Below are 25,440 nucleotides of genomic sequence, written 5' to 3'. Positions count from 1 at the left end.
TGCTCTGGTATCAGGGATGCTCCACTAGGATGCTCCATTGGAATGCTCTGGCGTCAGGGATGCTCCATTGGGATTCTCCACCAGGATGCTCCAGTGTCAGGGGTACTCCATACCTAGGGAATGATCCAGGCTGCCCCAGGCTGCCCCAGGGTACCCCAGGTGATTAGGAGCAGGAGTGGGCAGCTGGGCAGCAACTCCCCATGCTAGGACAGAGGGGAAATCAAAGGAGGGACAAGGTGCTCTGTCCTGGGCACCCTGAGCCAGGGGTGCCACAGTGCCACCCTGGCAGCCTGTGAGGTGTCACATGTCACAGAATCACAGAATCGTTGAGGCTGGAAAAGACCTTGGAGACTGACAAGTCCAACCCTTAACCCAGCACTGGCAGGGCACCACTAACCCACAGCCCCCAGCACCACATCTACACAGCTATGAAATCCCTCCAGGGATGGGGTCTCCACCACTGCCCTGGGAAGCCTATTCAAGGCCTTGACAGCTCTTTGGGGAAAGAAATTGTCCCTCATATCCAACCTAAACCTGCCCTGGTGCAGCTTGAGGCTGTTTCCTCTTGTCCTGTCACTTAAGAGAAGAGACCGACCCCCATACGGCTCCAGCCTCCATGCACGGAGCAGCAGAGAGCCAGGAGGTCTGCCCCGGTCTGCCCCCCGGGTGTTGATGCGTATGGAGGTGTCCCTGATGCCTCACGGCCGCTGCGGCTGTGGCAGGCTTGGCAATGAGCAGGCAGGGGAAGATCCAGGGCGCCCCACGGCTGCACCGCGGGTGGAGCCCTCCCCTAGCTCCCAGATCCGGCCGGGGCTCCCAGCAGAAGCGAGGCACGGGCAGGCTGCGGGGAGCTCAGCAGGGACCCCCAGGCGGCAGCGTGGGCCAGCTCCAGGAGGCAGGGCACGGCCGGCCCCGGGGGAGGCAAATGACGCCTGTGGGAAAGGGGAGCCGGAGGCGGCAGCTTCTCCAGCGGCAGCCCTGGAGGTGCCACCTCCTCGCTGCCGCTCCTGGCAGGCGGTGGCAGCAGCAGCCTGCTTTCCCCGGACGCTTTCTTCCGCCGCCAAACGCTTGCGCCGGGCCGCAGCGATGGGGAGAGGTCGTCACCTCCGAGCTGTCCTGCAGCCCCTTGCCCCCTGGCCGGCAGGTCCGAAGGTGCCCGTGCCATCTGCAGTACCAGCCCGAGGGCTCGGCATGGCCACGGTGTCCTTCAGCCCTGGTTCTTTGGCCACAAGGACACACAGTGGAGCTGGCTCTCCATGAAGCATTCTCTCAGTGCCCCTTCCTTTTCTCTGCCAGGTGGCATCCCTGCTCCCGGAGCTGCCTGGGCATCCCTCACTGCCCGCCCAGGATCTGGCAGCGGCAGGGACACGATGGGATGTGGGAGATGGGGCCCCTCCTGGAGCAAGGAGGAGGTGGCCCAGGGTCAGTGGGCAAGCGGCAGATTTTAGGGGTGTCTGAAAGGGGCTGGGGAGTGAGGAGGACCCAGGAAATACAGAGACCACCTGGGGGGATCCCAGGCTATGTCTGGGGCAGGGCTGGGTGCCCCTAGCTGGCAGCAGAGGGGGGCTGGGAGGGGGATTAGCTGGGATGGAGAGATGGAATCTGGCGAGTGCAGAAGGGCTGAGCCAGGGTAAGGGGACTTGGGCAGAGCAGGGACACCAGGGACCAGAGCAGGGGCCACAGGGCAGGAGCCAGGGGACTGGCATGGGGCAGGTGGGGGATTCTGGGGCAGGGGCAAGGGGCTGGGGCAAGGGAGCAGGGGCAGGGGAGAGGCAGAGCAGCTGTTATGGGGCAAGGGCCACTGGAGCAGGAGCACTGGTGTGGGTCAAGGGGCAGAGGGGCAGGTGCAGGGACATTAGGGGGACAGAGGGTTCTGGGGCAAGGGGGGTTGGAACTGGATGATCCTTGAGGTCCCTTCCAACCCTAACAATTCTGTGGCTCTCTAGGTGCAGGGAGGACTGGGACAGGGACACTGCTGTGGGGCAGGGGAGACCGAGGCAGGTGCAAGAGCACCAGAGTGATGCAGGGGAGACCAAGCAAGTGCTAGAGGACTGGCATGGGGCAGGGGGAACCCGGACAGGGGCAAGGGGATAGCTGTCAGGCAAGAGCTCAGCTTGGGTGGTTCCCTCCCAGCACCAGGGCAGGTGAAGGGGGATGCCAGTGGGTCAAGGGGTGCAGGGGCACCAGGCTGACGCAAGGGGCGCTGGGGCAGCTGCAGAGAGGACTGGGACAGGGGCAGGGGGCACCAGGGCAGGGGCACCAAGTGATGCAGGGGAGACTGGGGTGGCTGCAGGAGTCTGGTGTGGGACAGAGAGGACCAGGGCAGGGTCAGGGGAATTGCCACCGAGCAAGGGGCACCGGGGCCAAGGTGTGGGGGCCAAGGTGGGGCAAGGGAGCCTGGGAGGGAACAGATGCCACCCCAGGTGGAAGGGGATGCAGGGGGTGAGCAGAGTAACGCCGGGAGACTGGGCAGGTGCAGGAACCCCGGCGCAGCACCGGGAGGGGCCGCGACAGTACCGGCGGGGCCGAAGCACTGCCGGATGCTCCGGAGCAGTACCGGCGGCGGTGGGGCGGGGCAATACTGGCAGCCCTAGGGCAGTACCGGAGGGGGGGTGGGGGGGTGTCGGGGCGAGGCGGAGAGCGGCGGGCGGAGCCGGTGGCGTCGCGGGGGGTGGGTAGGGGCCGTGCCGGCGTTGCCCCACGTGTGTGTGACGCGGGCGGGGGCCGGGATCGCGGCACAGGAGCGGCGGGGAGCGGCGGGGCCATGCAGCCCCCGGCGGCCTCCCCCGGCCCCGCCGCCCCGGCGGGTACCGAGCTGCTGCGATGGCAGTGGCGGGAGGTGCAGGGTCCCTGCTTGGTGGCCGCCTGGATCCTAGTGGCCAGCTTGGCCAAGATCGGTGAGTGTCACCTCCCCCGCCTCTCATTCCCATCGCCGGCGCCCCGGGAGCGGTCGGAGCCCCTTCGGGGCTGGCAGCGCAGGCTGCGGCATCCCCCGGTGGGCGTTATCCCGGGCCAGGGGTGTCACCGCGCAGCGGGACGCGGGGCGTGGGGACAAACGGCCAGAGCTTGGCTGCTCCCCATCCTCATCTGGGCTGTGGTGCTCCTCCGTCCGCTTCTGCGGGCAGGTGACCGCAGGCGACAAGGGGAAGGCGCAGCCCAAGGGACCAGGTGCAGGGCCGGAGCCAGGGCTGGACGGGAGGGAGGGTTTGGGAGGAGAAGAGGAGATGCGCAGAGGTGTCCAAAAGGATGTTCCGTGCCCCAAAAGCTGGCACAGCACCGTGCCATCAGCCGGGGCTCGATCCCCTCCAGCCACAGAAAGGGCTCTGTGGTGCCAGTGTCGGGCAAGATGTGACCCCAGCAGGGGGACCCTGTGGTCCCCTCTGATGTGTCACTCCAGATCCTCATGACCTCGAGCTGTAGCGCTCCTCAGCTCAGCACCAGGCGGATGGGGGAGGCTCTGCCGTGCGCGGCTGCGTGGGAAGGATGCGTGCGAGCTGCTGCAGGGCTGTGCCTGCCACCCGCACCCAGGCTGCTGGGGAGGGGACACCCCTCTGTGGGTGCTGAGCAGGGTTCCCACACAGAGGGCTGCCCCCCCGGTGCCCATACCTGTTGTGCTGGGCCCAGGGGACAAGACCTTGACCTTGAGACAGGCTTCCTCCTGCGGGCACAGCCCTGGCTGGGGGGGAGGGAGGGGCACAGGCATCTTCTTAGTTCGGAGCTGGCTAAAGGAATCTGGGTTTGGAGTTAGGCAGGGAGGCTGCCAGCAGCCAGGGACAAGCAGCAGCTCTGGGTACACAGAGCACAGGGAGAGCTGTGACCACCAGCTGGGCTTGGCCTGCCTGAAGCATCACTGGGATTACATCCATGGACCTCTCCCTCTCCCTCTCCCTCTCCCTCTCCCTCTCCCTCTCCCTCTCCCTCTCCCTCTCCCTCTCCCTCTCCCTCTCCCTCTCCCTCTCCCTCTCCCTCTCCCTCTCCCTCTCCCTCTCCCTCTCCCTCTCCCTCTCCCCTCCTCCCCTCCCCTCTCCTCTCCTCTCCTCTCCTCTCCTCTCCTCTCCTCTCCTCTCCTCTCCTCTCCTCTCCTCTCCTCTCCTCTCCTCTCCTCTCCTCTCCTCTCCTCTCCTCTCCTCTCCTCTCCTCTCCTCTCCTCTCCTCTCCTCTCCTCTCCTCTCCTCTCCTCTCCTCTCCTCTCCTCTCCTCTCCTCTCCTCTCCTCTCCTCTCCTCTCCTCTCCTCTCCTCTCCTCTCCTCTCCTCTCCTCTCCTCTCCTCTCCTCTCCTCTCCTCTCCTCTCCTCTCCTCTCCTCTCCTCTCCCTCTCCCTCCCCCTCCCCCTCTCCCTCCCCCTCCCCCTCCCCCTCCCCCTCTCCCTCTCCCTCTCCCTCCCCCTCTCCTCTCCCGAGGAACAGATGAGAAGGTGTCATGAGCAGGAAACTCCAACCCTCTGCCTGCAGCTGTGCCACATCCCACCCACAGGACATGAGAGAGACTTTTCCTTTCCTGCCTCTTAGTTCCTTCTCTCAGCAGAGCTGCTCCCTGGCTCCCCCGTGCTGTGCTCCCTTCACCACTTTTCCCTTTGCCCTGGCAGTGCTGGTGGCAGAGCTGAGGCCATCCCCAAGCCCCCAGCCCCACCGTGCTCTTCCAGGCCTGAGGTGAGCTGATGGCCACTGCCCACCTGGGAGACACAGTGTGGGTGGTCAGCAGCTGCCTGGCTCAGCACATCTGACGTCTCCCACGGCAGCCCAGAGCCGGGGGTGACACCCAGACCCACAGACAGGCCAGCAGGCATGGCCTTGGCACAGGCGTCCTCTAGAGGTGGCAGACGGCTGGGTGGTCCCCCGGAGGAGATGGAGCGGGGCTGGGGGCAGGGGGGTGGGGGATGAGCAGAGGGGGCGCTGGGCGTGGGCTGGCACTGGGCTGCCAGCTCACAGCGCTGGGACTGCCTCGCAGGAAGTGGCCCCACGCTGGGGCGCTGGGGAAGTGACACTGTGGGCTCTGTTCTCAGCGGCGGTCACGATGCCCGGTGCCCCGGGCCAGCAAACGCACACCCGGGGCGGGCCGGGGCGGGGCGGGGCGGGGCAGGGCTGCCTGGGGGGGTGTCTCCTTCCTGCACAGCCAGGCACCGGACCAGGCTTTGCTGCCTTTCCCATCCTAGCCCAGAGCACGGAGCTGCTTGGGTGGGATGGGAAGGGAAGCGCTGAGCATCGCCCCAACGCGCTCCTCACCCCTGGCTGCCCCACCCGGGGCAGGGGTTTGCCCACAAGGGGATGTTTGCCCAGGCAGCAGCACCCCCGTGGGTTGCAACACTCTCTCCTTGCACCATCACCTCTGAGCCCAGCCCCCAGTGTCTTGCTTTGGGTTGTTTGGCCATTTCCCGAGTGCTGGAGGAGCAGAGCAGGTCCTGGCCCTGAGTGCTCCCAGTGCAGGCAAAATCCTGTTATGGATGCTGGAGCCTGGATTAGGGCTCTGAAGTTAATTCACATGTGGCTAAGTTACTGTTGCTGTGGGAACCTTTCTTGCTGCAATCCTTGACTAGAGTGTGTAAAATTAGAGCTGGTTCCACCCGTCCCTGTTGGCTGCTCCTGGTGGCACAGAGGAGGTGGCAGCAGCTCCCCTCAGCCAGGGCATTTTGGGACAAGCAGGGGCTTTGCCATCGAGGCTGCTCCCTTCTTTGGCCAAGTTTTTGCCTCTGGGGAAAGAGTCAAAGAATCCTGGCATGGTGGGGGTTGGAAGGGACCCCTGGAGCTCGCCCAGCCCTGAAGCAGGGCACCCACAGCAGCTTGCCAGGAGCACAATGGCCAGGGGGAGTTTGGAAGCTCCCCAGAGGAGACTCCACAACCTCTCTGGGCAGCCTGCTCCAGGCCTCCAGCAGCCTCACACCAAACAACTTTCTCCTCCTGCTCAGCTGGAACTTCCTGGCTGCCAGTTTGTGCCCTCTGCCCCTGGGCACCCCTGAGCAGAGCCTGGCCCCAGCCTCTTGCCCCCTACAGCTCCTTTAGCTCTTGCTGAGCATTGCTCAGCTCCCCTCTGGGGCTGCTCTGCTGCAGGCTCTCAGCCCCAGGGCTCTCAGCCTTTGCTGCTCCCAGAGCTGCTCCAGACCCCTCAGCAGCTCTGCAGCCTGCCCTGGGCTCTGCCCAGCAGTTCCCTCCTGGGCTGGGGAGCCCAGAACTAGACCCAGTCCTCCAGTTGTAGCCTCACTGGGGCAGAGGAGAGGGAGAGGAGAACCTCCCTCGTCCTGCTGACCACACTCTTCTCCACATCCCACAGGAGCCCATTGGCCTTCTTGGCCACAAGGGCACATTGCTGGCTGATGGGCAGCTTGGTGTCCCCCAGCACTGCCAGCTCCTTCTCCTCAGAGCTGCATTCCAGCAGCCAGTGAGTGCTGACAGCCAGGAGCCACATCCCCAAGTCCCCACGTCCCCACGTCCCCCACCTCCCCATGTCCCCACGTCCCCACCTCCCCATGTCCCCACAGCATCTCCCTGTGCCCTCCAGCCACCCAGGGCATATCTCCACAGCTCAGGGAGTGCAGGTGGGTTGGGGCTCTTGGCAGTGCTGCCACTGGACTCCTTGTTCCCTCCTTGCAAACTCCAGAGCTGTGTTCCCGTGGGCGGCTGGTGGCTTCGCAGCCTCCCGCAGGCGCTGAGCCAGAGCTGCTCGCCCACTGGCGCTGCCTCTGCTGGGCCCTGGGCCGCAGTGGGGTGAGCAGGGCTGTGCTGCAGCTTCTGCCATGCTTCAGCAGGACCTGGGGCTCAGCCAGACCTTCTCCTGGCCAGGGGTTTGCCCGGGACCCTGTAGCCTCCTGATCGCTGCTGCCTCTGTGGCTTGGTCCTAGAATCCTAGAACTGTTTTGGTTGGAAAAGACCTCTGGGATCATTGGCAATGGATTGAAGCTCAAGGAGAGGAGATGGAGACTGGAGATAAGGAAGAAATTGTTGGCAGTGAGGGTAGTGAGACTCTGGCACAGGCTGCCCTGGAGGTGCTCCAGGCCAGGCTGGATGAAGCCTTGAGCAGCCTGTGCTGGTGGGAGGTGTCCCTGCCCATGGCAGGGGGCTGGGACTAGAGGATATTTAAGGTCCCTTCCAACCCATTCTATGACTCCCCAAGTCCCACCATCAACCTAAGACCACCATGGCCACCCTAAGCCCCCAACAGCAAGCAGGGGTGGAGGTGGATGCTCTGGGCTCTCTAGATGGGGCGTCTGGCTGCAGAGCCTTGGCCTTGGGTCATCTGTGGCTCTTGCCCTTTGAGGTGGTTGGTGGTGGAGCTACAGATCAGCCCCCCCTGCTCCTGGCCATTTTGCCCTTGCCAGCTGTGGTAGTGGTCCTGGTGGGCAGGAGAACAGTGCCAGGGCTCACCAGGATGGCACAGACAGGGCTGACCATGCCAGGGGGCAGCACAGGTTGCTGTGAAGCTCTCAGCAAGAGGGGAAGCTGCCCTTAGCCTGCGGGTTGGTGCTGGGCTCAGAGGGGTTGCCTCTGGTTAGGAACCAGATCTTTGATGTTATCTCCTCTAGCCCAGTGCTCAGCTGTGGCAAAGGAGCATGAATTGACTAAGAGGTGCTGGAAAGGAGAAAGGAAGAAGGTGAGGAGGCCATGACCTCAGCTCCAAAGCTGTCTGCAGCCCAGGGACGTTGGGACCCATCCCAGTATGGACAGAGCAGGACTAGGACTGCTTCAGAGGAGAAAGAGAAGGGCACAGACGCATGGAGACTACTGCTGAAGCACTGCCTGTTCCTTGGCTCTCCTCCAGGTCTGTGGCCCTGGAGACAAGGCCCTGGGCTGGGCAGACGTTATGGTCTGTCCATGGGGGGGTTCCTCATGAGGGAAGAAGCCAGGTGACAGCAGAGCTCTCTGCAGGGGGGATGACTTGGCACAAGCAATGGGCACCTTTAATTCAGCTTAAAGGACTCCAGGGCCTGGAGTTTGGGTTGGCAGCAGGACTGGGCTGGCAGCCAGGTGGATGGCTCAGAGGCTGCTGTGCTGTCCCTTTCCCCTGCTGGGTGATCAAGGGCAGAGCAGAAGGTTGGCTCTTGGAAGTGCCTGGTGGAACCCACTGCCCAGGAGAAGGTTTCCTCATCTGATGGCCAAGTCATGGTGCAGAGCTGGGTTGGATGTCACAAGCCAGGGCAGAACTCAGTGGTGGAGGCAAAACTGCTGTGCCCAGCTCTGGAGCCTCTGTGCCAGGAAGGCTCTGGAGGGGCTGGAAGGTGTCCAGAGCAGGACCAGGAGGCTGAGCAGAGGGATGGAGCTGCTCTGCTCTGAGCACAGCCTGAGAGAGTTGGGGTTGTGCAGGCTGCAGAGGAGAAGGCTCCAGGGAGACCTTCTGGTGGCCTTCCAGGAGCTGCAGGGGGCTGCAGGAAAGCTGGGGAGGGACTTTGGAGGGGGTGAGGGAGGGCCAGGACTGGGAGGGATGGAGCAAAAGGAGAAGTGGGGAGCTGGAGATTGGCTGTGAGGAAGAAGTTGTTGGGCAGGAGGGTGGTGAGAGCCTGGCCCAGGCTGCCCAGGGAGGTGGTGGAAGCCTCCTGCTGATGCCTGGAGGTGTTTGCAGCCAGGCTGGAGGTGGCTGTGAGCAACCTGCTGTGGGGTGAGGTGTCCCTGCCCATGGCAGGGGCTTGGAGCTGGCTGAGCCTTGAGCTCCCTTCCAGCCCTGGCAGTTCTATGATCAGCAAGGGTAGCTTCAGCTGGTGGTGCATGAGCCCAGCCTGGCTCCCACCAGCAAGGAAGTGCAAGGGGTGCCCACCCCTGTCACAGCCAGGAGCTGCTGGACTGGCACAGCTCAGCCCCTCTGGTGGCTCTGCTTTCCCCAGCAAGGGACATCTCTGGGTGGTGGGGATGCAGTGCTGTGTGGTTGGTCCTCTTTGCCCTCTCTGGATCATCAATAGTGTGGGCAGCAGGAGCAGGGCAGGGATTGTGCCCCTGGAATGGGCACTGCTGAGGCAACACTTTGAGTCCTGGGCTTGGTTTTGGGCTCCTCACTCCCAGCAGGACCCTGAGGAGCTGGAGCAGGGCCAGGGAAGGGCAACCAAGCCTTGGGCTCCCTTCCAGCCCTGACAATTCTCTGAGTCTATGATTCCATGACAGCCTTTCCCCAAGCCCTTTGGAAGGAGCAAAATACCAGCACCCTGTGCTAGGGAGGAGGGCAGTGGGGGGAGGGGGCTGGCCCACCGGGACGCTGGAATGCTGTGGGATTCCACTGCCTGGAAGAGCAAGACCCCTGCGACCTCTTGGTGTGAGGCCCCTCTGGGCTGCGCCCGGGCTGCAGGCTCGCTGCCCCGGAGCTGCTGGAGCACTCCCAGGGTTTAGGCTGCTTGCAGCAGAAGTGCATCCGGCTCCAGCAGGGCTGGGGAAGAGCTTCTCCAACCCCGGCTGGGAACAAAAAGTGCTTTTATTCCCAGCGTGCCCACCTCTGCCGCTGCCCGTGCCCGGCGCCGGCGTGCAGGCGGCTCCTGCGGTGCCCGAGGGAGGTGGTGCTGAGCAGGGAGAAGCTGCAGGCTGCCTGCTGCTGCAGTGCTGCTCCCTCTGCTCGCTCAGAGCCTGCAAACAAGGTCACCTCCGCGCCGGGGCTCAGCCTCCCTCCGCGCAGAGCGAGGCAGCGAGCGCCGCGGAACCACAGCGCTGCTACCAGCGCTGCTGGGGCACTGCCAGCCTGCTGCCACCGGCGCTGCTGGGGCACTGCCAGCCTGCTGGCACCGGCGCTGCTGGGGCACTGCCAGCCTGCTGGCACCGGCGCTGCTGGGGCACTGCCAACCTGCTGCCACCGGCGCTGCTGGGGCACTGCCAGCCTGCTGCCACCGGCGCTGTTGGGGCACTGCCAACCTGCTGGCACCGGCGCTGCTGGGGCACTGCCAGCCTGCTGGCACCGGCGCTGCTGTGGCACTGCCAACCTGCTGCCACCGGCGCTGCTGGGGCACTGCCAGCCTGCTGCCACCGGCGCTGTTGGGGCACTGCCAGCCTGCTGCCACCGGCGCTGCTGTGGCACTGCCAGCCTGCTGCCACCGGCGCTGCTGTGGCACTGCCAGCCTGCTGGCACCGGCGCTGCTGGGGCACTGCCAGCCTGCTGCCACCGGCGCTGCTGTGGCACTGCCAACCTGCTGCCACCGGCGCTGCCGGGGCACTGCCAGCCTGCTGGCACCGGCGCTGCTGGGGCACTGCCAACCTGCTGGCACCGGCGCTGCTGGGGCACTGCCAGCCTGCTGCCACTGGCACTGCCGGGGCACTGCCAGTCTGCTGGCACCGGCGCTGCTGTGGCACTGCCAGCCTGCTGGCACCGGCGCTGCTGTGGCACTGCCAGCCTGCTGGCACCGGCGCTGCTGGGGCACTGCCAGCCTGCTGCCACCGGCGCTGCTGTGGCACTGCCAACCTGCTGCCACCGGCGCTGCCGGGGCACTGCCAGCCTGCTGGCACCGGCGCTGCTGGGGCACTGCCAGCCTGCTGGCACCGGCGCTGCTGGGGCACTGCCAGCCTGCTGCCACTGGCACTGCCGGGGCACTGCCAGCCTGCTGGCACCAGCGCTGCTGTGGCACTGCCAACCTGCTGCCACCGGCGCTGCTGTGGCACTGCCAGCCTGCTGCCACCGGCGCTGCTGGGGCACTGCCAACCTGCTGGCACCGGCGCTGCTGTGGTACTGCCAGCCTGCTGCCACCGGCGCTGCTGGGGCACTGCCAGCCTGCTGGCACCGGCGCTGCTGTGGCACTGCTGACCTGGAGGTTCTGTCAGCAGCACTGCTGTGGCACTGCTGAGCTGCAGGCTCTGGCACCAGCGCTTTTCTGGCACTGCCAACCTGCAGGCACCAGCACTGCTGTAGCTCTGCCAGCCTGCAGGCACCAGCACTGTTGTGGCACTACTGACCTGCAGCCTTTGGCACCAGCACTGCTGTGGCACTGCCAACCTGCAGTCTGGAAGGTCTTCTGAGCACACTGGTGGCCATGGAACCACCTTAGGTGCTCCCTTGTGCTCCTTGGAGTCCCTCAGGCATCAGCCAAGCTTCCTGTGGGGCTGGGAGGCTCTGTCCATGTGTCTGGCTGCTTGATGTCCTCATTGTGCCAGCAGGACCAGGGCAGGGATTGTCCCCCCTCTGTACCCATGAGGCTGCACCTTGAGTGCTGGGTTCAATTTTGGGCTTCTCAGGCCAAGAAGGACACTGAGAGGGTGGCAGTGGTTCCAGAGAGGGGCAACCAAGCTGGGGAAGGGTCTGGGGAACAGGGCTTGGGGGGGAGCAGCTGAGGGAGCTGGGGGGTGTTTGGTGTGGATGAGGCTGAGGGAGACCTCCTTGCTCTCTGCAGCTCCCTGAGAGGAGGTTGGAGCAAAGTGGGGGTTGGGCTCTGCTCCCAAGGGACAACTGCTGAGACAAGAGGAAATGGCCTTAAGTTGCACCAGCTTCAGGCTGGCCATGGGGAGCAATTGCTTCTCCAAAAGGGTTGTCCAGGCCTGGCCCAGGGCAGTGGTGGAGTCTCCATCCCTAGAGGGGTTTGAAAGCGCTGGAGATGTGCTGCTGAGGGCCAGGGTTTGGCAGTGCTGGCTTTGAGGTTGGGCTGGATGACCTTATAGATCTTTTCCAGCCCAAATGATCCTGATCCTGGGATATTTCCCTCCCCTTTCCCTTCCCTTTCAGTTTTCCACCTCTCCAGGAAGGTGACCTCCATCGTGCCGGAGAGCTGCCTGCTCATCCTGCTGGGGCTGGGCCTGGGCGGCATCGTCCTGGCCGTGGCGAAGAAAGCGGAGTACCAGCTGGAGCCCAACATGTTCTTCCTCTTCCTCCTGCCCCCCATCGTCCTGGACTCAGGCTACTTCATGCCCAGCAGGCTCTTCTTTGACAACATCGGTGCCATCCTCACCTACGCCGTCGTGGGCACCCTCTGGAACTCCTTCACCACCGGCACCGCGCTCTGGGGGCTGCACCGGGCTGGCCTCATGGGTGGGTGCAGAGAGCTGCCCAAAAGGTGGCTGAGAGGTGCAGAGCACCCCCAAGGCTCCCAGCCCACTGCTCAGGCTGAGGTGGATTCCCAGGAGAAGAGAAGGCTCCAGGGAGAGCTTCTGGTGGCCTTCCAGGAGCTGCAGGGGGCTGCAGGAAAGCTGGGGAGGGACTTTGGAGGCTGTCAGGGAGGGCCAGGACTGGGGGGGATGGAGCAAAAGGAGAAGTGGGGAGCTAGGGATTGGCTGTGAGGAAGAAGTTGTTGGCCAGGAGGGTGGTGAGAGCCTGGCCCAGGTTGCCCAGGGAGGTGGTGGAAGCCTCCTGCTCAGCCCTGGAGGTGTTTGCAGCCAGGCTGGAGGTGGCTGTGAGCAACCTGCTGTGGGGTGAGGTGTCCCTGCCCAGGGCAGGGGCATGGAGCTGGCTGAGCCTTGAGCTCCCTTCCAGCCTTGAGAAGTCTCTGAGTCTATGAAATGTAGCAGGAGCAGGGGGCTGGCATCCTGGGAATGATGTTCTGGCAGGACCACGGAGAGTGCAGGGCGAGTGGGCACTTCCCAGCGCTGGGCTGACTCATGGCCTTGCTATTTCTGTCCAGACCTTGGCCAGCTTTGCTGGCTGCCTGCCTTGTCCCCTGTCCTTGGCTGCAGCCACTGGCCCTGGCTGGCCAAATCCATGTCAATGGATCAATGGATCAATGGATCAATGGCCATCATTCCCAGGATGAGCTTCAACAAGGCCAAGTGCCAGGTCCTGCACTTGGGGCACAACAACCCCAAGCAGTGCTGCAGGCCTGGGGCAGGTGTGGCTGGAAAGCTGCTGGCAGGAAGGGACCTGGGGGTGCTGATGGAGAAGCAGCTGAAGAGGAGCCAGCAGTGTGCCCAGGGGGCCAAGAGAGCCAAAGGCTTCCTGGTTGGGATCAGCAATGCTGTGTCCAGCAGCAGCAGGGAGGGGATTGTGCCCTGGGGCTCAGAGCTGTGGAGGTGCTGGAGCCAGGGCAGAGCAGGGCAAGGAATCTGGGAAGGGCCTGGAGAATAAATCTGCTGGAGAGAGCCTGAAGGAGCTGGGGATGGTCAGTGTGGGACAGAGGAGGCTGATGGGAGACCTCACTGCTCTCTGCAGCTCCCTGAGAGGAGGCTGTGGAGAGGCTGCTGCTGGGCTCTGCTCACAGGGAATCAGTGACAGAAGAAGAGGCAATGGCCTCAAGCTGCCCCTGGGGAGGCTCAGGCTGGACAGTAGGAAAGGTTTCTTCCCAGCAGGAGTGGGCAGGCACTGGCACAGTCTGCCCAGGGAGGTGGTGGAGTCCCCAGCCCTGGCTGTGTTTCAGGGTGGTTTGGCTGTGGTGCTTGGGGCTGTGGTTTAGGGCTGAGCCTTGCAGGGTAGGGCTCTGGGTTGGACTTGGTGCTCCTGAGGGTCTCTTCCAACTGCAGTGCTTCTGTGGTTCTGTGTTTTGAGCTCTGGTGAGCCCTGAGGAACCACTTGATGCCTGCTCCTGAGGTGGGGCTGCTGAGTTTCCCCTGGTGCACCCTTGCTGGCAGGGCAGCAATGCACCTGGATGCCAAGGGGGCACATCGAAGTCCTGCTCACCTCATGCTGCAGCATGAGCCCCCAGCGTTGCCAGGGGGACTCTGGAGCTCTGGGAGCACTGCTGGGCACATCCCACTGCTCTCCAGGATGGGATGCTGCAGCCAAGTCACTGAGAGCAGCTGAGGGGCAGGCTCCTTTCTGCCTGCTGAAAGAGGGCTCCAGTGGCTGAGGGAGCTGGGGCTGCTTAGCCTGGAGAGAGGAGGCTCAGGAGAGACCTTACTGCTGTCTGCAACTCCCTGAAGAGAGGTTGTAGCCAGCTGGGGGTTGGCTTCTTCTCCCAGGCAAGCAGCACCAGAATAAGAGGACACAGTCTCAAGCTGTGCCAGGGGAGGTTTAGGCAGAGGACACAATCTCAAGCTGTGCCAGGGGAGGTTTAGGCAGAGGACACAGTCTCAAGCTGTGCCAGGGGAGGTTTAGGCAGAGGACACAGTCTCAAGCTGTGCCAGGGGAGGTTTAGGCAGAGGACACAATCTCAAGCTGTGCCAGGGGAGGTTTAGGCAGAGGACACAGTCTCAAGCTGTGCCAGGGGAGGTTTAGGCTGGATGTTAGGAAGAAGTTCTTCACAGAGAGAGAGAATGGCCATGGGGATGTGCTGCCCAGGGAGGTGGTGGAGTCCCCATCCCTGGTGGTGTTTAAGAAGAGCCTGATGGGGCACTCAGTGCCATGGTCTGGTTGATCAGTTGGGGCTGGGTGATTGGTTGGACTGGATGATCTTGGAGGTCTCCTCCAGCCTGGCTGATTCTGAGATTCTCTGAGCCTGAACTTCTGTGATTGTTTCTGTGACTCTGAGAGTTGAGACTCTGAGATTCTGTGACTCTGAGATGCTTGTGTGACCCTCTGGCCCTGAGCCTGCTCCTTCTGTCCCAGCAGATGCAGGTGTGGAAGCTGGGCTGATGGATTTCCTGCTCTTTGGCAGCCTCATCTCAGCGGTGGACCCGGTGGCAGTGCTGGCTGTCTTCGAGGAGGTCCATGTCAATGAGACCCTCTTCATCATTGTCTTTGGGGAGTCTCTCCTGAATGATGCTGTCACCGTGGTGAGCTGGGGCTTGGGGGGGCTTCAATGTGGAGCCAGACGTGGGGCAGGGGGATAGGCAGCAGCCCCAGCCCCCAAGCCGGAGCCAGACCCTTGCCGTCCCCTGGTGGCCTTTCTCCCGGCGCCGGGGGGGACTCTGCCTGCTGAGGTGACCTCTGCCACCTGGCAGACTGGGGAGGGGTGGGGAGGGGTGTGCAATCCTGCCTGCAAGTGCTGCCCCCTCAAAGCAGGGCAGCCTCCTGCCCGAGGGGTCCCAAGGGCTCTGCCTTGCCTGCAGGTGCTGTACAAGGTCTTCAACTCCTTCGTGGAGCTGGGCCCAGCGCACATCCGTGCCGCAGACTACGTGAAGGGGGTAGGTGAGTATGTGCCCCACCACCTCCTCCTCCTCCAGCGCGGTCCTCCTGCTGATCCCGAGGGTCTTTTCCAACCTGAACGTTTCTGTGATGGTGGCAGGGGCAGGCAGGGGTGGCAGCCACAGCGGGGGCCGAGCCCCGGCAGCTCCGTCCCCTTCCTTCCGCTGCCCGTCCCCACGCAGCGCTTTCGGGTGGGAGCCCGGGGGGCTCAGCCGGGCCACCTGCCGGTGCTAATGAGTCCTCTCCTCCTGCCCAAACCCTCCCCCCAGCCTCCTTCTTCCTGGTGAGCCTGGGTGGGACGGCGGTGGGGCTGCTCTTCGCCTTCCTGCTGGCGCTGATCACACGCTTCACCAAGCGGGTGCGCATCATCGAGCCGCTCTTCGTCTTCCTCCTGGCCTACGTCGCCTACCTGGCTGCCGAGATGGTCTCCCTCTCCTCCATCCTGGCGTGAGTGCTCAGCCCAGAGAGGGAAAGAGACTCAGCTCTTTTGCATCATAGAATTGTCAGGGCTGGGAGGGACCCCAAGGCTCAGCCAGCTCCAAGCCCCTGCCCTGGGCAGGGACACCTCACCCCACAGCAGGTTGCTCACAGCCACCTCCAGCCTGGCTGCAAACACCTCCAGGCATCAGCAGGAGGCTTCCACCACCTCCCTGGGCAACCTGGGCCAGGCTCTCACCACCCTCCTGCCCAACAACTTCTTCCTCACAGCCAATCTCCAGCTCCCCACTTCTCCTTTTGCTCCATCCCCCCCAGTCCTGGCCCTCCCTGACCCCCTCCAAAGTCCCTCCCCAGCTTTCCTGCAGCCCCCTGCAGCTCCTGGAAGGCCACCAGAAGGTCTCCCTGGAGCCTTCTCCTCTCCAGCCTGCACAACCCCAACTCTCTCAGGCTGTGCTCAGAGCAGAGCAGCTCCAGCCCTCTGCTCAGCCTCCTGGCCCTGCTCTGGACACCTTCTAGCCCCTCCAGAGCCTTCCTGGCACAGAGGCTGCAGAGCTGGGCACAGAGCTGCAGCTGTGGGCTCAGCAGAGTGCAGCAGAGAGGCAGAATCCCCTCCCTGGCCCTGCTGGCCACACTTCTGCTGCTGCAGCCCAGGCTCTGCTTGGCTCTCTGGGCTGCATGTGCTCCCTGCTGGCTGCTGCTGAGCTTCTCCTCCCCCAGCACCCCCAAGGCCTTTGCTCCAGGGCTGCTCTCAAATATATTTCTGTGTTATGAAATCAGAGGCACAAACAAGGCCAAAATATCAACAGCCCTTGAGGCTATCTATTAACAGAATAAAGTGGATGGAACAGAAGAAAGGAGAGAGAGAGAAGGGGGAAAATAGAGAAAGAGAGGGAGGAGAGGGAGAGAGAAGAGGAAAGGAATTATATTACCCACCCCCCACCACCCCCCAAGTCAGTTTGGGTCTGTGGAGGAAGGCTGCTGCAGCTTTGGCTTGGAGGAGAGGTCATCCTGGTTGTCTGTGGTGTCCTCCCTGGAGGAGGGGAGGCAGAGATCCCAAAGCCCAAGTCCTTCCCTGAGCAGCCTCTTCAGCTCCATGAGTTGCAGCAGGCAGAACTTAGGACACACAGAGAGAGGCTTCCTCCTGGTCTGCCGCCGCCAGGCTCCGTGGTGATGTCTTCCCTCCTCTGTCTGTCCTTCTCCCTCCTTCTCTGTTGTTCCTCTCCTGAGCAGGCATCACTCAGGCCTTTTTGTACAGCTTTTTAGGCCCAGGCTTTCCTTGGGGATGTGTGCAGGTGGTGCAGCCATTGCATCCTTGTCACCACCCTCCCTCCCCCGGGTAGCTGATGGGTAGCGATGGTCCTGGCTGTGCACCTCCCAGAGAGTGATGGCCTCTGCTCACTGTCCCCTCCCCTGGCAGCTATTGTCTTGGGTGAGGAGCAAAGGTGTTTTGATCTCTGTTGATTCACATCAAGAGAGACCAAGATTTGGTCTCTCACAGAGTGTCCCCCGCTGGGGGAAGATCCAGGAGAGCAGCTCCACAGAGGCCTGCTGGGCAGCAAGCTCTCCAGGGGCCAGCAATGAAGAAGAAGGCCAATGGGATCCTGGGGTGCAGCAAAGGAAAGAGTGGCCAGCAGGGCTGGGGAGGCTCTGCTCCCCCTCTGCTCTGCCCTGCTGAGGCCACACCTGGAGTACCGTGTCCAGCTGTGGGCTCCCCGGTTCAGGAGGGACAGAGACCTGCTGCAGAGTCCAAGGGAGGCTGTGAGGATGAGCAGAGGACTTGAGCAGCTCCCCTGTGAAGAGAGGCTGAGAGCCCTGGGGCTGTTGAGTCTGGAGAGGAGAAGGGTGAGAGGGCTCTGCTCAGTGTCTGTCAATAGCTGAGGGGAGGGGGGCGAGGGGAGGGGGCCAAGCTCGTTTCGGTGGTGCGCAGCAGTGAGGCAAGGAGCAGTGGAGGCAAGCTTGAACAGGGAAGGTTCCACCTCGGTATGAGGAGAGACCTCTTCGGTGTGAGGGTGCTGCAGGCCTGGAGCAGGCTGCCCAGAGAGGTTGTGGAGTCTCCTTACTTCCAAATCCTCCCCTGGAGGCCACCCTGCCCATGGCAGGGGGGTTGGACCTGGATGATCCTTGAGGTCCCTCCCAACCCTGACAGCTCTGTGACTCCCTGGATGCTTTCCTGTGCAGGCTGCCCTGGGTGACCCTGCTCTGGCAGGGGGTTGGACTGGATGGTCTCTGGAGGTCCCTTCCAACCTCTCAGATTCTGAGAGAGGAGGGGTGGTGAGCAGAGCCCCTCCTCCTCCTCCTCCTGCTGCTGCTGCTGCAGGGTCACAGCAGCCCCTTGTGCCCCTCTGCAGCGTCACCTTCTGTGGGATCTGCTGCAAGAAGTATGTGGAAGCCAACATCTCCCAGAAGTCTCGCACCACCGTCAAGTACACCATGAAGACCCTGGCCAGCAGCTCAGAGACCATCATCTTCATGTTCCTGGGCATCTCAGCTGTGGACACCTCCAAGTGGGCATGGGACACAGCACTGGTGCTGGGCACCTTGTTCTTCATCCTGCTCTTCAGAGCTGTGGGTCAGCGTCCTGCCGTGCTCCGGGCCGGTAGCACCCAGCCCTTAGACAGGCTGAGAGGTGACCACCGGCCACAGCTCCTGGCTGGGGTTTTGCCCAGGCTCCAGGAGCAGGCAGAGCTCTGCTGGCATCCCCCCCCCCAGGCTCTCCCTTCTCCCTTCCACCCTTAGGTGTTGTCCTCCAGACCTGCGTGCTCAACCGCTTCCGCCTGATCCCCCTCGACAGGATCGACCAGGTGGTGATGTCCTACGGCGGCCTCCGTGGGGCCGTGGCCTTTGCCCTGGTCATCCTGCTGGACAGGGCCAAGGTGAAGGCCAAGGACTACTTTGTGGCCACCACCATCGTGGTGGTGTTCTTCACTGTCATCGTGCAGGTGAGGCTGGGCGCCAGGCCCCCCCCGGAGCCCACCGCCTGGGGCCGCCTGGGGCCGTGAGCTTAGGGCAAGCAGAACACACAGCACAGAGTTGTTCTGTCCCTCTCTTCTCTCTCTTCAAGCCATCTTTGGGCCTCTTGGCACCACCAGGGTGATGTGACACAGGCTGCCCTGGCAGCTGTCCTGGTGGTGAGGCCGAGGGTCCACGATGGAGCTCTGCCTACCTCCTGTTCTGGGACTGGCTGCAAGAGCAGCAACAGCTCAGAGAATCAGCCAGGCTGGAAAGAGCTCAGAGACCACCAAAGCCAAGCTATTAGCTAGCACCCAACACCTCCTGACAACTCAGCCATGGCTCCAAGTGCCACATCCAAGTCTCTTCTGAACCCCTCCAGGGATGGGGACTCCACCAACCCCCTGGGCAGCACAGCCCAAGGGCCAATCTCTCTCTCTGTGTAGAAGTTCCTCCTAACCTCCAGCCCAAACCACCCCTGACACAGCTTGAGACTGTGTCCTCTTGTTCTGGTGCTGGGTGCCTGGGAGAAGAGCTCAACCCCTACCTGGCTGCAACCTCCCTGCAGGGAGTTGGAGAGAGCAATGAGGTCTCCCCTGAGCCTCCTCTTCTCCAGGCTAAGCAACCCCAGCTCCCTCAGTCTCTCCTCACAGGGCTGTGCTCCAGACCCCTCCCCAGCCTTGTGCCCCAGACCCCTCCCCAGCCCTCAGGGGAGCAATAAGGTCTCTCCTGAGTGAGGCAGATGCTGGTGTGGTGAGCTGAAATTCCCCCTTCTCCCCCATCCTGCCCCCCACATGGATTTTGCCAGCCCAGCTGGAAGCAAATGGGAGCTGGATTTCCAGGCAGGGCTGCAGGCTGCAGGGGAATGCAATGGCCATGGACAAACTCTGCAGGAGTTACAGTGCTGGCAGGGATTTAGGATTGATCAGCAGCACGAGGGCCAGGGGAAGCTGAGAGCTTGTCCTGACCCCCCTGGACAAAAGGGAGAAGAGAAAGGAGCAGGCAGGTTAGACTCAGCCAGAGCAGTGCAGCCAAGGCCCAGCAAGGCAAGTTAGGCTCTCCCAGAGGGAAGGAGAGAGAAGAGAGAAATTGCTTTGGGAACTAAACCTCCTGGCAGAGCTCTCTCAGTGGATTGGTTGCAAGGAGCTTCCTTTCCCTCTGTGCTCCAGCAGGGAGTTGCTTCCATTCTGCTCCTTTTCTGCTCAGCATCTGGGAAGGGTTTTAAAGGCATAGCCTAAAACTATCACAGAATCAGAGACTTGTAAGGGCTGGAAGGGAGCTCAAAGCTCAGCCAGCCCCAAGCCCCTGCCATGGGCAGGGACACCACACACCACAGCAGGTTGCTCACAGCCACCTCCAGCCTGGCTGCAAACACCTCCAGGGCTGAGCAGGAGGCTTCCACCACCTCCCTGGGCAGCCTGGGCCAGGCTCTCACCACCCTCCTGGCCAACAACTTCTTCCTCACAGCCAATCTCCAGCTCCCCACTTCTCCTTTTGCTCCATCCCCCCCAGTCCTGGCCCTCCCTCACCCCCTCCAAAGTCCCTCCCCAGCTTTCCTGCAGCCCCCTGCAGCTCCTGGAAGGCCACCAGAAGGTCTCCCTGGAGCCTTCTCCTCTGCAGCCTGCACAACCCCAACTCTCTCAGGCTGTGCTCACAGGACAGGTGGCATGGGGAGGGGATGCCATGGTCTCTGCCTGCCAGGACACAGCACCATGGCCCAGGTGCTGGGAGCAGGGGGTTGGGTTGGTAGGAGCAAGCTGTGTGCCTGGCACAGCCGCAGTCCCTGGTCACTTGGCGCTGCTTCTGCTCCCCCCATGCCCCAGCTGTGCCCCCTCTTGCCCTCCCAGTCTTTCCCCTTGCCTTCTCCTGCCTTTCCAGGGCCTCACCATCAAGCCCCTGGTGAAGTGGCTGAAGGTGAAGCGCAGTGACCACCACAAACCCACGCTGAACCAGGAGCTGCACGAGCACGTAGGTGCCGGTGCCAGAGGCTGCCCGCGCCGCCGGGGCTGGGCACGGGGGGCGCACGGCCTGGCACTCCCAGGCACCCCCAGCCTTGCCACTGCTCTCACCCTCCTCTCCCCTGGCTCAAGGCTTTTGACCACATCCTGGCAGCAGTGGAGGACATCGTGGGGCACCATGGCTACCACTACTGGCGGGACAAGTGAGTCTGAGCCAGCATCCTCTGGGCCACATCGGCCGGGCAGGGGATGGGTGCCAGCCACGGGCACGTAGCAGAGTCCCTGCTGGAGGACCCCCTGGGGCAGCAGGACCAGGAAGACCACTTGGCAGCTGTTGTGCAGATGACTGAGGTCCCAAAAGCACCCCAGAGAGGAGCTGCTGCCAGAGCTGGCATCGTTTGCCCGTGCTGCTGGGGGGCTGGGGGGGTGGCCGTGGCTCAGTTCCCCCTCCTGGATGGAGCTGGGGAGGGCACAGCCCTGCGGGCGCCTGGGCAGTGTTTATCTGCAGCACAGTGACAGGAAGGGATGGGGAAGTCTGCTTCCTGCAGGGGAAATTCTCCAGCAGGGAGGCCACCCCCCCCACCCCCTCCCCGAGTCCCCATCCCATCCCCTGCCACAGCTCTGCTGGGCTCTGGGGCAACGGCTGAGGGCATCCCCTCCCCTCCTGCTCTCCCTGGCAGCCTGCCCCTGGGCACAGCCAGGTCCTGCCTGCCCAGTCTGCTTTGGCCACAGAATGCATCTGCTTGGAAGGCACCTTCAAGCTCATCCAGCCCAGCCCTCGAGCCAGCACCGAAGGCTCCACACCAAACCATGTCCCCAGGGCTGCTGGAACTCCCCTGCCCAGGGCTGGTGATTCCAGCCCTGCCCTGGGCAGACCATGCCACCTCTCAGGAGGCCCTTGGCTGTGGTACCCCAGGGGAGCTCAGCTGTCTGTGTCTCTTCTCGTGGCAGGTGGGAGCAGTTTGACAAGAAGTACCTGAGCCAGCTCCTGATGAGGAAATCTGCCTACAGGCTGCGGGATGAGATCTGGGACGTCTACTACAAGCTGAACATCCGTGATGCCATCAGCTTCGTTGACCAGGTAGGGGGCATCTGCTGGGCACCAGGCAGTGCCATGGCCCCAAGAGGAGCTGGCAGGCCTGAGGTGGTGGTTTCAAAGAATCCCAGAGCTGGCAGGGCTGGAAGGGAGCTCAAGGCTCAGGCCAGCTCCAAGCCCCTGCCATGGGCAGGGACACCTCACCCCACAGCAGGTTGCTCACAGCCTGGCTGCAAACACCTCCAGGGCTGAGGAGGAGGCTTCCACCACCTCCCTGGGCAGCCTGGGCCAGTGTTTCCCCCATGGATGGCCAAGCAGTGGGCCCCCATCCCTGCCAGCCCAGCAGGGTCCTTGCTGCCCTGATGCCAGCCTTGCCCTGCCACCTGCCAGGGTGGCCATGTGCTTTCAGCTGCCAAGCTGGCTCTGCCCTCCATGCCCAGCCGCACGTCCATGTCGGAGTCGTCGGTCACAAACCTCCTGTGAGTACAAGAACCCCCTGAGCCCCTGGGCAGACCTTGCTGGCTGCCTGCAGCTGCCTTCTTCCCTGGGCATGGGCAGTGCCAGGGCTGGCAGGGGGCTGGCAGGGCGTGGGCATGGAGCCCAGCGCTGCCATCTCCACCTGAATCTCCATCTGCATTTCCATCTTCCTCCATCTTCATCTCTCTCCCTCTCCCTCTTTCTCATCTCCATCTTCATCTCCATCATCTTCCTCCATCTTCTTTCATCCCCCTCTCCCTCTCTCTCCCTCCTTCACATCTCCACCTCCATGTCCACCTCCATCTCCACTCCCATCTCCATCTCCACTTCTCTCTCCATCTCATCATCTCATCTCATCTCATCTCATCTCATCTCATCTCATCTCATCTCATCTCTCCATCTACATCATCTTCCTCTACCTTCTTCCCTCTCCCTCTCTCATCTCCATCTCCATCTTCACCTCCATCTCCATCTCCACCCTCATCTCATCTCAACCTCCATCTGATCTCCATCATCTTCCCCCACCTTCTTTCCTCTCCCTCTCCCCCTTTCTCATCTCCACCTCCATTTCCACCTCCCTCTCCATCACATTTCCATCTCCATCCCCTCTCCATCCCACCACCATCTCCATCTCATCACCATCTCCACCTCATCACCACCTCCACCTCCCTCTCCATCACATTTCCATCTCCATCCCCTCTCCATCTCACCACCATCTCCATCTCATCACCATCTCCACCTCATCACCACCTCCACCTCAATCATCTTCCTCCCTCTCCCTCTCGCTCTCCCTCTCTCTGCCCCTCTCCCTCACGTCCCCCCGCGCCTGCCCCGGCCCCGGCTCGGCAGGAGGGAGAGCGGGAGCGGGGCGTGCCTGGACCTGCAGGTGATCGATACGGTGCGGAGCCGGCGGGACAAGGAGGACGCCGCCATGCACCACGTGCTGCGAGGGAGCCTCTACAAGCCCCGGCGGCGGGTGAGCTCCCCTCGGCCCCGGAGCAGCGGGGCTGGAAGGAAGGAGGCTCCGCGGGGGCAGCTGCTCACCCTGTGTCTCTTTGCCTCTCCCTCGGCCAGTACAAGGCCAGCTACAGCCGTCACTTCATCTCTCCAGATAAACAAGAGCGCCAGGACAAAGAGATCTTCCGGCAGAACATGAAGAGGAGGCTGGAGACCTTCAAGTCCACCAAGCACAACGTCTGCTCCTCCAAGAGCAAGGCCAGGCTGAAGGAGAAGGGCAGGAAAAAGGCAAGCGGCCGCCGCTCCTTCCCCTCCCTGCGGAGCGTCACACAATAGGTTGGGGCAGAAGGGAATTGGAGCTCATCCAGGTCCAGCCCCTCCCCTCCCCCCCACCCCCCGCCGAGGGCAGGGATGGCTCCCACCAGCCAGGTTGTTCATCCTTCCCCACCTCCACAGCCTCCCTGGGCAGCCTGTGCCAGTCTCTCCCCACCCTCACTGCCAGCAGTTCCTTCCTCATCCCCAGGCTAATCTCTCAGCTCTGAGATTCGACCTCTTCCAGACTGCAGGCAGTGAGGTCCTCCAAGGCATAGGTTCTACAGGGCATCAGCAGCTCCAGCGCTCCATGGACCTCTCCCTCTCCTCTCCCTCTCCCTCTCCTCTCCCTCTCCCTCTCCCTCTCCCTCTCCCTCTCCCTCTCCCTCTCCCTCTCCCTCTCCCTCTCCCTCTCCCTCTCCCTCTCCCTCTCCCTCTCCCTCTCCCTCTCCCTCTCCCTCTCCCTCTCCCTCTCCCCCTCCAAGGCAGTGCCAAGCCCAGGGGCAGCCCCACATTTCTTTTCCAAGAGTATCTTGAACCTTGGTGCAGCTCCAGGCTCTGAGTGTGGCACTGAGCCTTAGGCTGAGCCTTGGGTCTCTTCCTCTCACTGGGAGGCTTTTGAAGCCATAGAATCACAGAATGGGCTGGAAGGGACCTCCCAAGGTCCTTGCTGAGGTATTTGTAGCAGGGCCATGAAAATCCAGCACCCAAGGGCCCCAAAGCACTGAGTGCCAGCTGCCAGCCAGCCAGGGCCGGGGAATCAGTGCCCCTGGTGTCTCCTGGGCTCGCAGGGCCACCTGGGTGGGGGTTAGGGCTTTGCAGGGGGCAGGTTCCAGCTGGTCCTTCTTCCCTGGCAGAAGAACATCCCTCTGGGCAGCGAGGCATCCAACGGGAAGAGCCACAGGAGTGTGCCCTGGCAGGAGGCAGGTAGGGCCTGCTGAGGGCACCTGCCGGGCTGGGAGCAGCTTGCTGCGCCTCCCCCGCTGCACCTGGGGCTGCTCCCAGCACCAAGTCCTTCTCCCACGAGTGCAGTCCTTGCCCCATCCTCCAAAGCAACTCCCTCCCTCCATCTGGCTGCAGCCCCTGTGCTGGTGATGGTCAGCTCAGAGGAGGAGGAGAGCGACAGCTCGGAGACGGAGAGGGAGGATGACGAGGGGATCGTCTTCGTCGCTCGAGCCACGGACGAGGTCCTGCAGGGAAAGACCACTGCTGGTAGGCAGCCACCCTCCTGTGCCTGGGCAGCTGCCCCTGGGCACTCTCTGCTTCCTCCATGTGAGGAGCAAAGTGGCCTTGGCCCGGGCGAAACCCCAGGCGGCGGAGGCTGGGACAGGGGGCAGCGCTGGGCTCTGGCTCTGGCGGCACAGCAGAGCCGCGCTGGAGGCTGCTGCAGCCCTGGGCCAGCTGGAGGGCTCTGCAAACGCTTGTAGGGCCCAGGGAGAGAGAGAAAGAGCTGTGCAAAGGTCCCTCCCAGCCTCCCTCCTTCTGCATCCCCAGGCAGCCTGGACGTCTGCCCCAGCCCCTGCATCATCCCCCCTTCGCCCACGCTGGCGGAGAAGGAGCTGCCCTGGAAGGGGGACCAGGCTGACCTGGCTGTTTACATCTCCTCGGAGACCACCAAAATCGTGCCGGTGGACATGCAGAAAGCCTGGAACCAAAGCATCTCCTCCCTGGAGAGCATCGCCTCGCCCCCGGGCATCGAGGGCGGCGCTCAGCACAGGAGGCTGGCCTGCCCCGTGCTGGAGGAGCAGCCCCACTCTGCCAGCCAGGGGGTGGCGGAGCAGAGCTCCTGCTTCCAGTTCCCCAGCCACGCCGGCAGGAGCGGCAGGGCGCGCAGCGGCAGCAGCCCCGAGGGCGCCGAGCGGCAGGAGCTGCAGCCTCTGATGGGCACCGAGGAGCAGGGCAAGGGGCTGCCCGCCGCGGAGTCCAGGTGGCTGATGTTCAACAGAGCAAGCCACCTCTGAGGCAGCCCAGGGAAGGAAGGGGGAAGGGGCTGGGGAGGGGGGGGTGCGGGGGGAGCTGCAGACCCCTGACCCTCTGACCGCTCTGCTGCCATGGGTTGTAAAGCCTTGTGTGTGTCTCCATGAACTCCAGGAGCAGCAGGAGAGCCCGGGGGGTCCTCCTGGAGTTGCCCTCCAAGCTGGGCTCTGCCCAGGCACCTCCTGATGCAACACTTGTCAAGAATTGGGCATCATGCTGCACCAGCAGGCACCAGCAGGTCCAGCCAGGGAGGCACTGACCCCAAACCTCTTCCTTTCCCTCTGGTCCTGCCACAGCTTCACGGTGCTGGGAGGCTGGAGATGCTCAGCCCGGGGGCTGAGACCATCATGGCTGTGCCACCTTGAGGTGCAGAGGTGCTGGCTCAGGGGCCAAGGCCGCTCTGGGGCGTGGGGGCATGAGCTGATCTTCAGCCCCTGGCTGTGAGCAGACCTCTGGACA

At 63.1% G+C, this 25,440-nt stretch overlaps 1 protein-coding gene across 2 annotated transcripts; it reads left to right on the top strand.

Moving 5' to 3' along the window:
* The first annotated feature begins 2,730 nt into the window (after nucleotides 1-2,730).
* Nucleotides 2,731-24,982, top strand: SLC9A5 (solute carrier family 9 member A5). Of its 2 annotated transcripts, none has more exons than XM_054170134.1 (16): nucleotides 2,731-2,897; nucleotides 11,611-11,913; nucleotides 14,362-14,525; nucleotides 14,802-14,880; nucleotides 15,147-15,324; nucleotides 17,664-17,884; nucleotides 18,052-18,254; nucleotides 20,143-20,232; nucleotides 20,355-20,425; nucleotides 21,174-21,303; nucleotides 21,649-21,737; nucleotides 22,585-22,711; nucleotides 22,810-22,980; nucleotides 23,862-23,931; nucleotides 24,085-24,216; nucleotides 24,499-24,982. In XM_054170134.1, exons 1-16 carry the CDS (start codon nucleotides 2,765-2,767, stop codon nucleotides 24,963-24,965), a joined length of 2,628 nt encoding a protein of 875 aa, XP_054026109.1. In that variant the 5' UTR covers nucleotides 2,731-2,764; the 3' UTR covers nucleotides 24,966-24,982. The 2 variants fall into 2 exon arrangements, with proteins under 2 accessions (XP_054026109.1, XP_054026108.1); XM_054170133.1 differs by having other exon boundaries at nucleotides 14,359-14,525.
* Nucleotides 24,983-25,440: the final 458 nt, after the last annotated feature.

The sequence above is a fragment of the Dryobates pubescens genome, chromosome 19 (assembly GCF_014839835.1).
Source record: "Dryobates pubescens isolate bDryPub1 chromosome 19, bDryPub1.pri, whole genome shotgun sequence".
NCBI classification, from domain to species: domain Eukaryota; kingdom Metazoa; phylum Chordata; class Aves; order Piciformes; family Picidae; genus Dryobates; species Dryobates pubescens.
Note: the sequence above shows the minus strand (reverse complement) of the source record. Positions and strands in the feature narration are given on the sequence as shown.

Excerpts from the sequence above, each read along its gene's own strand:
- SLC9A5 (XM_054170133.1), top strand. The coding sequence starts at position 2,765 with ATGCAGCCCCCGGCGGCCTCCCCCGGCCCCGCCGCCCCGGCGGGTACC. Across the intron at positions 11,914-14,358 it reads GCACCGGGCTGGCCTCATGG|CAGATGCAGGTGTGGAAGCT; the intron begins GTGGGTGCAGAG and ends CTTCTGTCCCAG. Across the intron at positions 15,325-17,663 it reads TCCCTCTCCTCCATCCTGGC|CGTCACCTTCTGTGGGATCT; the intron begins GTGAGTGCTCAG and ends GCCCCTCTGCAG.